General features: G+C 24.6%; 1 protein-coding gene across 1 annotated transcript; it reads left to right on the forward strand.

The window, feature by feature from the left end:
* Positions 1–11,070: 11,070 nt before the first annotated feature.
* Positions 11,071–13,171, forward strand: LOC107003471. Its single transcript, XM_015201809.2, has 2 exons — positions 11,071–11,843; positions 12,416–13,171. The coding sequence occupies exons 1-2, from the start codon at positions 11,487–11,489 to the stop codon at positions 13,013–13,015; spliced, it is 957 nt and encodes a 318-aa protein (XP_015057295.1). The 5' UTR covers positions 11,071–11,486; the 3' UTR covers positions 13,016–13,171.
* Positions 13,172–15,490: the final 2,319 nt, after the last annotated feature.

Raw genomic sequence — 15,490 nt, forward strand, 5'->3', positions numbered from 1 at the left:
AAATAAAATATACATATTGAAATTGATTTTTTCAGTCAATATTATACATAGATAAGTATTGTTGAAAAATATTGAAAAGAAGAATATCGCTGTAAAATAATGCGTAAAATAATATATAAGATATAAAATACAAATGATTATTAGAAACATAAAACAAAATAAAATTTATTATAAAAAAATAAAAAATATAATTCTTGAATTAAACTTAACCAAACCTATGAGATATGTCAATTAATTAATAAGGAATATATTAATAAATATGCATATATATATATATATATATATATATATATATATATATATAATTCTGCTTTTGTATTTTTAAAAAAAAACCCTAAATTTTTTTGTTTTTTTCCAACACAGAGAAACTTCTTTTGCTTCCATTTAAAAGCAGATTTAAAAATTTATCAAACACTTAATTTTTCAAAAAAAATATTGTATATATGCCACCAGACTCTTAATCCCAACTATTTCTATCGAAAAAATCTAAAATTTCACTTCCATAAAAAACAATTAGAAAGAAAAATAATAAGAATGTTTTTTTTTTTGGTCGATATATTTCATGATGTATATTAATATAACATTCTTTGTTATGAAACTTAAAATTTAATCAACTTTAGATTAAACAATCTAACCACTCCTTCGTTGGCACCCATTATTATATTTGGAAATTAATCAATCCTTTCAATCATCCATAGTGAATGAATTATCAAGAAAATTTATTTCAACAGATAACTTTTCAAATCAAATCTATATATTTTCTTAGGTTTGATTTTGTCAACATTAACCTCCCTTGATATTTAGGAATTAGGATACTATACTTACTCTTCTAATTTTATATTTTGTAATAGTTTTTTAAACTGCTTATTATTTAATTAAAAAAATTGTGATACATCTAATTTATCTATTTTCCTATATACTCATTTGTTTTATTAATTCTGCAAACATGATCTTTTCTAATTTTTTTTAGAACAAACAAAATGACATACTTGTCAATAGATTTTATGCACTGACGAAGCTAAGTGGGGCTTCAGAAGAATTTAGTACGTAATATTTTTATGAAAATATAGACACAAAATTGATTGACGATTCAACGATAGAAAAAGGACGTGAAAAATACTATCATACTAGATATAGATATAAATTATTTTGGTCTATGCGTTAAATTTGTACTTATTCCTAAGAAAATGAAAAATAATATGCCATTATCCATTTATAAATACGAATATAGGATCTAGGTTTTGAGATCTAAATTTTGTAATCAATATATAGACTATCTTATCTAAGGTCAATTATGGAAGGTAATGATAGAGATTTAGACACTTAAATTATTGTGACTTCCTTAGTTTGAGGGCCCTTATTTGGGCAGCACTATATATATATATATATATATATATAAATTGGGGAGGTTTAAAATTAGTATTCTCACTACTTTGGTCTAATTTACAAAAAGAGGAAAAACATTAGAAATAATTTCTTGTCGTCCCTTTTGTCTTATATTCACAAAGTTGATTAAGTGATTTTATTGATACAAAGATTAAAGTTGAGTAATTCATATCAAACACCTTAATTGTGATCAGGTGAACTAAACGAGAGATTTCTAAATATTGCTAAATTGTGTATGCATGTGAAATTGCCTTTGAAAGGAAGCATTTTACTTTTTAATATGAAATTTTTCAAAGTGAATTTGAATTTAGTTGGACTCTTATATGAATACCAGACATTAAATAAAAAACTTTCTTCTAAAAAAAAAATAGTGATGTACGTAGCTTTGACTCAAGAGATAAAAATTAGATGCACCATATTTACAACATAGGGTCCAGTTTGGATGTTCATATTGGCCTAGAATGATTAAGTTGTGTCACCATCATGATGTATGGATAAACATGATCAAATTAAGAGTTAGTTATTATTTTTATAATATAATTTGATTAAATTTTTTATAGGATGTATTCTTGCTATGTTTTTATATAATTGAATCGTTTGATATTTTAACTTGTTTAACCACATGCTTATTTAAGAATATGCATATTTAGATTGTTGTTGAACAAATCAATATATATATAAATGAGGACCATAGAGGAGGTGATGTGGCACCTCTATATGGCCTCCATTTGCATTTAGCTTTTTTCATCTTTTTCTTTTTAAAAAAAATTATTATATATCATAAAAAATTTACTTAAATTTATTACAAAATAAATATTTTATTAATGGTGGGTCATTTATAACAAAAACTCTTCATATTTTTTATTTATTTATCTCACTTATAATTAAAAGAGAAACATAATTTATTTATTTTTGACTCTTTTTAATTTAAATTAATCATTTTATTGTAAAAATATATTACTTCATTTATACAAATGTACAAATAAATACTTTATTAATGTATGAACATTTATATAAAAAAAAAAAGCTCTATATATTTTTTTTCTATTTGTTTATCTCACTTCTAATCATGAAATCATAGTATTATTTTTTTTACATTTTAAGTATTTTTATTTTTGAATTTATTCACTAGGAGTTACTATCCATGACTTGCCCCTCTTTAATTTTTACTTTTAATAATATTCATGACTCTTATAATTTTTATATTCATAACCTCCAATTTAAATGTATAAGTTTATGTGTCTTATGGAATTCCTTTATTTTGCCTATAAATTTATATTAGTTTCATGAAGATTCACATTCACAATTATTCTTTCTTTTTTTCATCATATAAGTTTGATTTGTTACAAAAAAAGAAGTACATAAAGGTAAGAAATACTTCATTGAAATTTTAATTTTTTTTTCCTCTATTTTTGTCTATATAAATTCGTATTTGATTTGTGAAGGAAACTAACATGTAACAAAAAAAAAAGTACATGAAGTTAATAAATATATCATTCTCAAGTCCTTATTTTTTCATTTCCTTTATTTTGTCTATATAGATTCATATTTATTTTCATGAAGATTCACATACAAAGTTATAAATTCTCTTCTTCATAATATTTGTTTGTGAATTAGCTAACATGTAACAAAAAAAAAGTATATGAAGGTAAGATATATTTCATTCTTAAGTCTTTTTTTTTTTTTATGTACTTAGACATGCTTTCTTAATATATATATTGTTATGTTTGTATTATAATTTATCAAGTAAATATGATTAAAAAAATCTCTTTAATTCTTAACAATGTTTTGTCCGTATGCAATTACTCTTTCTAATAGTTAGTTTTCCATATATAATATAGTTTGATTATAATATTTGTTAGATTTCAAGAAATAATTATTATTTAGTATTGTTATTACTATTGAAAAGATAATATATAAATATATTAAATATGGTTTATATTTCGTTCTTTCTTTTGACATAATTATTTTTAATTCGTATATGCTTTTTTTTATTCAGTTGGTTGCATATATGAATAGTTTGACATATGGATCAAAATATGATGACGGATCTCTTTGCAAAGGAAGATGGTACAAGGAAAAAAAATAAAGCATAATTAGAGATTATTTTTTCACTTTGAAATTTATTAGCAACTTAGTTACTTTTGCTATTTTCTCTTTGTTATGAAAAAAATAAATATAATTATTTCATTTAATAACAACAAAATTTATGATGATTAGTTTCACTTTTATTATAAATTATAAAAAGTAATTGAAAAATATATTATTATTTTAATGATGTCATTTTTTGCGTATGTAACAATCTGTCGTCATTTTTTTTGCTTTGAAATGTATTTAATAATTTTTATGTAATCACCAATTATTATATTTTCTCTGTTCATTTTTTGTATTTTCACACCTTATTTTTATTTTTTTATTTTACAAATAAAATCAATACATAATTAGTAATACATTTAGTGGCTAATAAAATTATACATTTGAATTATTTATAACTCATGTCTCTTCATCTTACTTGTAAAGTTTAATACTAAATATGAATCATGACTTTATATGCTTCATTTTTCGTAAATCTATAAGTATTTAATTAATGTTTTAAAAATTATAATAAGCAAATGTAATAATAAAATAAAAGAAAACAATTTTGTTTTGACGAAATAGAGTTTGGATAGAACATCACTACTCCTAGAAAAGATAGAGAAAATTAAAACATCTAAAATATTTTCAACCTAATACAATATATTGTTATTTCAACATATTATCCCTTATTCCATTTACTTCATCACGGTGAATATTTTGTTCTAATATATACATATACAAAACAAATAATATATTTTATATGTTTTTAAAAAGTCTATGATATCGCAGACGAGGAGAAATATAAATATTATCTATATATTCGATACTAACCTAAATATTATATATTTCATATTATTATCTTATAAATATTTCATATAATCGGGCGAAGCGCGAATAGTTTCACTAGTCTTTAATAACTCGAATTCATTTTTCATTAGTTGATAACTTTTACTGCTTTAGTATTCATTAGTTAGATAGGTTATGTTGGGTAAGAAACCACAAACATAATAAGTTATAGTTGTTAATAAAATGAATAAATAAGATTAAGGTTGATATCACTATAATAAAAATGATTATTAGCAGCAATTAATTCATAATTATCGCTAAATATATATTTTTAACGGCATTTGCCACTCTTTATATATGTCCCTAAAGCCTTTAGCGACATTGGTTCTAATGACACTTAACTAATGCCGGTAAAGACTTTAGCACTCTTTATTAATGTCAATATTTAATATTGCTAAAAATTGTTTTTATTGTAGTGTGTGCAAATATCTTTTTTTTTTAAAAGAGATTCAAGCTCACTGTGGTATAATCTACATCGATCTAACAGTATAACTCTTAACTTGTCCCCTCCAGAATATAATTCAACAACATGCACAACTCAAGCAACTCTGAATGAGTAAAAGAGTTCAAAACTTCACAAAAAACGTCTTCTTCAACATATATATTGGTATTCTCTTTTATATAGTAAATATCATTGAAGACTTTAGAATATTTTCATTGTCTTAATTCTTTTTTTCATTACTGCACACTATAATATATTTTTGCACTTAATATATTTCATCTCCTACCCAACACAAATGAATATACATCATTAATTATTTATGGGTAGAGAAGTCTTCCATTGATGCATACAATCAATTTGTAGAATGAGAGATAATAATGTGGGATAAATGTGATAAATGTTTCATAAGTTATAAGAAATTAATGGTTATATGCGGTAAAAAAAAAGTGATGACCATGATGGTCATATAAGTTAAAAGAATTAACATTCATTTTCTACCATAATTTATATCAAGTGACATATACACTTAAAATTTTATTTTAATAATAAAATGCATATACACCAACATTTTAAAATAGAAATCTTAACCTTTGTAAATCATAAATTTGTTCGAATATATTTTCTTAGTGATATTGAATAGATATAATTATTTAGGGGCAGAGCTAATTAAGCGAAGGTTCGTGAGTTGGAAAGAATCCAATAGGTTTTCTGTAGATCATGTATTTGATATTACAAAATTAAATAAATCTATAGGGGATTTGTTTGGTACAAAGATGAATGATGCAGGAATTAGCAATGCAGGAATTAGCAATGCAGAAATTGGTAATGTAGAGATTAGTAATGCAGGGATAATTTTTATCAGATGTTTGGTTCATTGTTTCTTATCTAATATTGTGTGTGGTTTAAAAGTTTTTAAAAAAAATTCTTTCCAATTATACCCTAGATTATTATGAGATTTTCTATTTCATGTGATTGAGTCAAGGTAGATAACTAACAGAGAATATTATTTTTTATAACATTTTTAACTAGTTAGGAGAATAAAATTTTTATTGTCATGTTCACTATTTTCTCACTTAAATTATTTGAGAGTAAATAATTGTCATCTTAATAAATTGAAGTTAATAGCTAAAAATGTCACACAACTATAATGATTATAGAGAAAATTTATTGAACTTTGTTTTGTATCGATAAATTAAAAAAAAACTCTTTGTCATAAAATAAAATAAAAATATAAAATAAATATAGCAAAATAAATTAAACTTTTTTTATAATCGAGATGTGTGTGTGCGTGTATATATATATATATATATATATATATATATATATATATATACACACACACACACATATATATATATATACACACACACTCTTGTTTTAGATTACTTGTGTAATGTTTAATGATCTTTCGTTAAGAGGCAATATTTTACTTACGAATTGTTCTTAATTTCATACATCAACATTAGCATATTAGTCGGATTATAATATTTTATATTAATAATAAATAGATTAAATAACTCATATTTTAGAAACAAAAAATTATATCTAAATAATAAAATTTTGTAAGCTAATTTAGTTAAATAAATATATTAGTATAAATACAAAATATAAAATATAAAATCAAAAAAAAATAAATAAAATATTAAAAGGATTTGAGGGGGTATTTTTGTCTTTACCTAAAATAGTCCGATAATATTAGAGCTAATACCACCAAATGGAAGGTATTAGTTATACACCCTCTAATACCATGTAGGGTGCATAACTAATCCCTAGATTGATAATACATAGACCCAGAATTCCTACCAAACATAGTATTAAATAATAGCATACATAATACTTGTACTATGTCTCCTAATACTCCCTACCAAACAATCCCTAAGTATATTAACTCATGAACTCCCTAACGAAATTACTTGATGACTCAACAGTAAGAAAGGGACCGTAAGAATATTTTTCACACTAACTTTTAATTCTGAATCCGCCTCTAAATATATTACGAAAGAACAAAAGGACAATCTCATTCCATTGTATAATTAGATGTGGGTGGTCTCCCTAACAAAACCCAAATGTATGGCCTTAAACAATGGACCATTGTTCTTAATTCACTTTCCAATAATATCTCAAAAGACAAACATCCTCCAAACTATATATCCCATTCTCCAAAAACCCACGAGCACCTATTTTGTCTATTTATTAAAGTATTATTATTATTTTTATTATTCCAAATTAAACATTACATTTATGAAAGAAAAAAGGATTAAATAATATATCAACTTCAATATACTTTGTGAAGATTTTCTGGTCCCACCCTAACCCACCTTAGCTACTTCTAATATATATCCTTTAGTCTATGCACTTATTACCCCATAAATAAATTAAATCTAAGTTTTAAAGAAAAAAAATGAATTTTAAAGAAAAATTTGTTTATGTTATTATTTAAAAGTTTAACTTTTTTATATTATTTTAGGTTATCAATTAACAAATAATGATATAAAAAAGTATTTTTTTTAAAAGAATAATATATATGAATTTAATGTATGATATAAATGAGCCTTTTCTTAAAGTTCAGTAATATAAATATGAGCCCTTTTCACTTAAAATAATAACCAAATATTGTGTTAAAGTATTACTTAATTTGAAAATGTAATTTTCTTTTTATTTTATTTTTTTCAAAAAGTTATCTTTCATAGTTACCTTATGGAATACTGACTATGGTAATATTTATATAAACTTATTTTGATTTAAATAATATCAAAGCGTAACATTGATATATTTTTTTTTTAAAAAAATATATATATATATATATATATATAATGATTTAAGTAATGCTTAGGTCAACTTAGTTTCTTTTTCAACAGAATAAAGTGAGAGAAAATATTGAGTGTTTGCTAGGTCATGGATTCGATTTATATATACCAACCTAGCAATATCAAATAAATTTTGAACAAATAAAAGATGAAACTACTCGCAGGATCGAAATAATTAGATGTCATTCGGAAGCTAATAAAGCAAATCTCGTAAATTACGAGTAAGAAGATAAATGAGAAATATATCAGAAAAAACATAAAAATTTAACGTAGTTCGAACAATTAACCTACATCCACAAGGAGATGAATATTCTACTGTATAAATATGAGAGTGCAAAATATAGAAAGAAATAACCTCACTCAATTCACTCAGAATACAAATAGGTTAAAACAAGTAATATCATATCACTTGTGTCCCACAAATTCTATCCCTAGACAAAATTGTCAAAATTCTTAGGACTACATCGTGAATGCTACTATATAAGAAATTCAGTACAAATACACAATAACTACGATATAAAAAAAATTGATTGGTGGGTCCCAAGGACAAGTTAATCAAATGGACTACTTCAACCATCATGTGGGTTTGTTCATTGTAAGATGCCAAGGGAGCAATTATACATTGTACCACCATATTAAGCTTTTAATTCATAGAATCTAATCTTCATTACTTTATTTTTTATCAAATTAATTATATTTACCAAGAAGTAAACCTTCTTTTCTTCGACGTAATAAATTAAAATCCCCTCAAGTGAAAATTCATTTTGGAGATTAAATTCTACGTATATCAGGATTTTCCTAATCAATTTTTGATTATATTTTTCCAAAAAAAAAAGTGAGTAAAGCTACATTTGACCAGTCAAACAAAAACTTTAGAAGCAATATTTCTAATGAATGAATATTTATTTAAATTTCTATGACCAAAATGGGGTACTAATTGCTTCACATGATGTACAATTTTTCATAACAAGAATCGTTTATTAAAAATAGTTATCCATTTATTTTTCAAAGTGTTAGATATATTCATTCTTGATTTAGTAATTTTTGAGTCAATATCATCTTTAAAGTTCTTAGATTGAATTTGAACTCATTTAATTTTTAAAATTACGAGTTCAAATTATATATTGGTTACAATTTTATTATTTAATTATAAAGAAAATTTCTGAAATAGCTAGCAAAGATAGTAGAAATAATAAGGCTTAATGACTATAGTTTCAGTAATTACGCTCATAATTATAGTGATGTTTATTATGAGGTTGCAATTCGCATATTTCGCTTGTTCGTTGTATATTTTGCATTCCAATATACAAACAATGTAAGTATATATAAATTTGTATTTTTATATATTTAGGAATTTTTCAAAACTCCGTTGGTATATTTCGCTTTCCAATACACAATCGAGGTAATCTATTATGAATTTTTCATAACTTATACAAATCAAATGTATTAATAAATCGTATACAAATAGCTAAAGGAAGCATAAATATACAAATTCTGAATTTATACAATCAGGATCAAATCATTCAAATTATAGATTTATACAATTAGGACCCGAGCAACAAAATTTTGCAAAACTATAATCACATATTAAAAATAATCGAAACTACAACTATATTACATAATATACTCTAGATGTTTGTCATTTCATCTACTACTTATAAATCCCAAATAATGACTATCTCTACTAATAAAAGGAGTTTTGAGAAGATTCAAAAGAGTAATATAGTAATATCTTTTTAAAGTATATATCACTCCTCAACAATTCATTTAAATTGGACTAGAGGAAGTAGTCAATTAAGTTGAATTTATGTGGGATGAATTATCTTGGGAGGTTGATTGGGGTGTAGTTAATTATGCCTAAAAAGAATGAGTTTTTGCATAGTACAAGGTTACAAAGAACACACATCATTATTTCCTAAATCCCCTTAAAAGGAACATATTAAAGGAAAAAGAGGAAATGTAAGATTTTAAGATTAGGGGGGAAGTAAAGGAAACAAAGTCAGTTGCTCGAGGAAGAAAAAAAGGAAAGAAGAAGCCAAACAAAGCACTAAAATCAAAAGATAAACTTCATTACCAATATGACCAAATCCAAGAAAGAAATGAATATCAATGGGCTATACATTAGTTGTTCATTGAGAAAAAATATTCCATCCGTAAAATAATAATTGTTCATTATTAATTTAACATACGCTTTTAACAAATAGTAAATAATAAAAATAATATGACTATATTACTCTCTAAATATGTGTAAGGTTTTGAAAAGAATAATATTTGATAGCAAGGGTAATACAGACATAAAAAGATAAATTATCTCTTGATTTTTCAAACTGAATAAGTATTACTAGACAACTATTTTTAGTATAGTAGACAAATAAAAATAAACGAAATATATACTATTGAATTATTTTTAAATATATATATATATATACATATAAAGTCTTCTTAAAATATAAAATATAGAATATATATTATTGAAAATAAAATAAATTTATTTGTTACCATTTGTAAAAGTGGTCGATCATGTGGTGGTTTTAAAATTCCTTTTATGTCTTCGAGTCTCTGAATAGGTTCACTGTCTATTTAGTTGCATTTTTAATTTTATTCCAAAATTGAAGATCTTGATCCCTCTTTTGAAAGTCCATTATGTTGAGATTATCATTTATAAGTTGTAGGATCAATATCAAAATAAAAATAAATTATAGAAGAAACAAAGTAGATGCATATTTCTTTTGTATTTACTAGCTCGGATGCTTGAATCTAATCGTCGTAAAATAATTAATAAATATCATTAGTCGTAGGACATCTTGTAATAGTTATTGTTTCAATTAATTTTGAAATAAAATTATTCGATAAAATTTTTTGAAAATACACTAAATATATGAATCTGAATTGCAATATTCATTTTTATTTTAATTTTAGCTTGTAATTTTTTAATATACATTTTTCTTTTAAATTCATGAACCTATAATAAATATAATTTAATTTAAAATCTTCTCTTTCAAAACTTTTGTACTATAAATAGAGTTTCTTTTAGTTGAAAAGAAAAATTATTTTTTTTTCAAAAACATTTGTTAGGCATTAATCAAAAGGTAAAATCACCAATTCAAGAATAGAATGTCAACGTTTTTGAATGCTATTTGTTTTGTAGCTTAGTTGAGTTTCGAAAATAGAATTGTTAATTTTTTTTTCCGCTTGCTCGTGAAAGAGACTCCAACTATCTTCAAAAAACAATATTAATGTGTCCCTGAGCCAATCAAATATTATTATGAATTCCTTGTACTTTAAATTTTCTTTTTCTTCACCAATATATATATATATATAATAACTTGAACTCTTATTATATTTGATTATTTTATGTAAAATGGACAAAAAATATAGTTAAATCAAAGATTAAAGACAAACCACTAAGGCTAGCTCCCATCCTTTCCTCTATACCCCCTACCCCATAAACATATTATTGTTTATATATTATACCTATATACTATCCATAAAGAGTTTTTTTTTTTTAAAAAATAATAATAAAGAGCACAAAAGAAGGAAAGAAAAAGGAAGAAATTGGAAGAGAGCTAAATAAGTTCATGATAGTTTCATGTAAAGATTTTTTCCCCTTATTTCATTCTATCACACTTTATTTGTTTTAATAGAAAAAAATATATATTATTATTATTTCTTAACAAAAAATAAAGTTTTTTTATTTTCTTTAGCTTCCTTTCTGCCCATTAAACATTGAAAATGGCAGATTAAGAATCATCATTTCCCCTCTAAAGGAAACACTCATCATTGCTTCCAACAATCTTTTTTTTTTTTTTTAAACCTTAGAAACATTCTATTTTCTTTTTTCATTCTTCAACAATATAAATATAACTCTTTTGTTAACTTTATTTCTCCCCTCTTTCTCTCAAAGTTTTTTAAATTAAAAAAAAAATAAAATGGATCCTTCTTCTACAAACTCTGTTAATGGTTTCTACACTTTTTTAACAAGAGGTATTGATGATCTTGAAAGAGTTTTTCTCTCTAATAATTTCATGTCTATTCAATTCCTTCAAAGGGTACTTTCCCTTTTAAGATCTTTTCATACACAATTAACTCTTCTTGTTCAAAAACTTCATTTGCCTGTTGGTGAAAAGTGGCTTGATGAATATATGGATGAAAGTTCTAAGCTTTGGGAAGTTTGTCATGTTCTTAAGACTGGCATTTCTGGTTTAGAGAATTACTATTCTTCTGGTTTTAATGTCATTTCTTCTCTTGATAATCATCAACATCTTACTCCACAATTATCTAGACAGGTAGTGTATAAATTTCATTTCCCTTTCCTTAATTTCTCGTATCATCATTCAACTAATAGTTATTTCAAAAAAAAATACTAAAAATTTCGAAAAAAAGTCACTTTTTGAGTTAACTTACAATTTGAGAAATCAATAAGAGTTGACTCTCGTATTTACAATTAACTAATGGTTATTATCTCAGAAAGTCACTTGAAATTCGAAAAAATTAACTTTTTGAGTTAACTCACTTTTTTCTTTGGATTTATCGTATTATTAATTAACTAATAGTTATTATCTCAAAAAATCATTTAAAATTCAAAAAAGAAATATCTTTGTGAGTTAAATGACCTTTTGTTTAGGAGTTTGATTTCTCGTATCATTAGTTAACTAATAGTTATTATCTCAAACAATTACTTAAAATTCGAAAAAATTAACTTTCTAAATGAGCATTCGAGAAATCAAACATGTTTTTCTAGCATTGATTTCTGATATGATCATTTAACTAATAGTTATTATGTCTGGTTTGATTTAACTTTCTGAGATAATAATCGGTATTAATTAAGTTGAGAATTTTTTATTAAAAAAAAAAACAGGTGAGTAGAGCAATAACAGGGTGTAGAAGAGAAGCAAATGGATTAGAGGAAGAAAACAGAGCATTAATGGAAACAAGAATTGAGCCACTCTCATTAAGATTTAATGAAATTGTTTCAGTAGAATCAAAGCTAAATGGATTTAATGGATTCAGAGGAGTACTTTATGCAATGAGAAATGTTAGTTCAGTTTTGCTAATGATTTTGCTTCATGGATTAGTCTATTGTTGGCCTGAATCATCATCTTCCTCTGATTTTTCAACATCAGAAACAGGGGGCTGTTTGTTTTTTGGTTCAAATTTTATGATATCAATCTCAAGATTACAACAAAGAATTGGTTCTCAGATTAATCAAATGAATCCGGGTAGAAGATCCATTTTGTTGTATGAATTTAGGAGATCAAAAGCAGCCATGGATGAACTTAGAGGAGAATTGGAGAATAAATGTGAAAATGGGATTATAAGAGAAAGAGTTGAGAATTTGAAAGCATATTTTGGGGTTTTGAGAAATGGCACTGAGAATATTATTGGACAATTAGATGATTTTTTTGATGAAATTGTTGAAGGAAGGAAGAAACTTTTGGATTTCTGCAGCCATAGATAATTAAAAAAAAATTAGAAGAAAAAAAAATGAAATACAAGTTAGGGTTAAAAAAAAATCTTTAGTTGTTGATTGTATCTTTTTTGTTGGTTTTTATTTAGTTTAATTTTCCTCTCTCTCTAAATATTAATCTTTTCTTCCTTTGGGGTTTTATTACTTTTTCTTGATGTGTAATTTGTACGATGATGTAGTTGGTGAGATCAGTCCTGCTTAGACTCTTTAAAAATGTTATTGAGCGTGTAGTGTAAATATTTTGAACATAATGTATTTTTTAAAGATTTGATGATATTTTTGAAGAGTTTTAACGATTTAAAAAGTTTTAAAGAAAAAGAGGATTAATGAAACATGATTTATATCCACTACTTATATTTTTTTACTTTTTTTTTTTTGGAAAGGGACAAGTTTTTACTGTGTCCTATTTTTATTGATCAATAAAACACTACAATTTTTTTTAATGATTTGGTGTAATTCAATCTAAACCTTCATCAAGGGTGGAGCCTATCGTACCACTTTGACGAAAAATATTATTATTTATATATGATTAATATTAATTTTTATGTGTATATAATAGATGTTAACTCTCTTATGATTAGTTTGTGTTTAATTCTTTAAATTCTGAATTTCTTATCAAAATTTTTAGATTTGTCATTAATTTTCATCATTAGTAAAATTTGAAGACACTTTCGAATAGTCACAAAAAGAAAAAAGAAGTATGATGAATATTCATGAAAGGACAACAAGTAGCTGTAAGGCAGAACAAAGAAAAGAATGGAACCTTCTTTTGTTACTCAACCAAAGGAGACACTATGGGTCACAAAGATATATATATATATATATATTATTTTATTTTTTGAATGTTTATTATGTAGGGAAAAAGAAAATAATAATAATGATTCAACTCTTCAAGTGTGATGATGGAGTGTGCTGAGTTTTGTAATAAAATGATTTGAGTAACAAGAAAATGATGAAAGTAAAAGAGAAAAAATAAAATAGATTCCTGGATTTGGCCTTTAATGTCCCAAAACAAGTATGTGGAATGTCAAGTGTGGAAGCTTTTCTTTGATTCACTACCCTTTTTGCATGTAATGGACTCTTTCAAATGTTTCCTCACCCATCCTCTTATATTAAATCCTAACTCTTTTAACTCTTTTAGGCCTTGTTAAGTCAGAAACAAGTTATCTCGAGATTGATTTTTAGGTTTTGTTTAGTTGAAAACAAGTTATTTCAAGATTGATTTTTTAATGTGGGATATAGATAATATACAAATTCAACATATTTTCTCTATTTATTTTTACTTGTTCACTATACTATTTTAGAATGTCTAACAATTATCTAGTTTATAAAATCAATGAATAATTTATCATGTATTTATTTTACCCCTGCTATTAAATACTTTTCATTTTTCAATGTTTATATGACTTAGATTCAATAAAGTGATTTGGTAAAATTACTCCTATCATTTACTGCTTCTTAATCTCTATGTCAAGTCAATGGGGTGGACAAATATTATTGGAGAGAGAGCGTAAGTGTTTATGTGATTTAATTGCAATCAAACATGAGATAGACTCATCCTAAACTAATTCCGAAATTATCACTCATGCCAAATAATTCCTTAGTAAAATATTTTACCAACACGGTTCACTACAAACATTTTCAGTTTAGTGGTATCGAGAGATTTCTAACATAATAATACAAGTTCAATTCCAGATGTATGCTTTCTTTTCATCTGTCCTAACATGGAAGGATCTAAGATATCAGATACGAGTTCTTGAGAGTTGGTAATTTCCGTGTAGATCTTAAATTTATATTGAGAAATTTATTAAATACATAAAAATTACATATTGAAACATGTTTTAAGCTTTATTGCCTTCCTCTATTAGAGTTTTAGTTCCATTGACATTTACAATATCATTAAAAATTCATAAATTTTAAATCTTCAATTTGTAAATGTTTATTGTTAGGGTGATTCTTATTGTTACCATTTTTCTTCCCTTATTTTTGGGATGTTAGATATTAAAATAATGATATGAAAAAATCGATGTAGCTTTCATATCCTGCAAACTAGATTTCATGTTTTTTGTCCCTTGACGGAAATTCGTGACTTGCCTCACTTTAGGGGTTTACTTAGTGAAATACTTAGTCAACATATTAAAAGATAAACAATATCAATTATGCATAATAATTAATATAATAATAATAATAATAATAATAAGAGTCAAAGAAATATAATTTTAAAAAAAGGAATAATTGAAAATAATGAAAAATTGTCTTGCCACTGGTTTCAGCAACATATTCATTTTCTATTCTGCCTTAGTTGAAGACAATTTTCTGTTCATCTAGCATGCTTAATTTATTTTAAGTACCTGTTGAAATTACACATATATATTCCAATTGGATTTGGATCTATTATTTCTAATAATTTCCTACTTATAATCATTGTCAACTAACGTACCCCCCTACCCCCCCACCCCTCCCCAA

This window comes from Solanum pennellii, chromosome 11 (assembly GCF_001406875.1).
Source record: "Solanum pennellii chromosome 11, SPENNV200".
In the NCBI taxonomy this organism is placed as follows: domain Eukaryota; kingdom Viridiplantae; phylum Streptophyta; class Magnoliopsida; order Solanales; family Solanaceae; genus Solanum; species Solanum pennellii.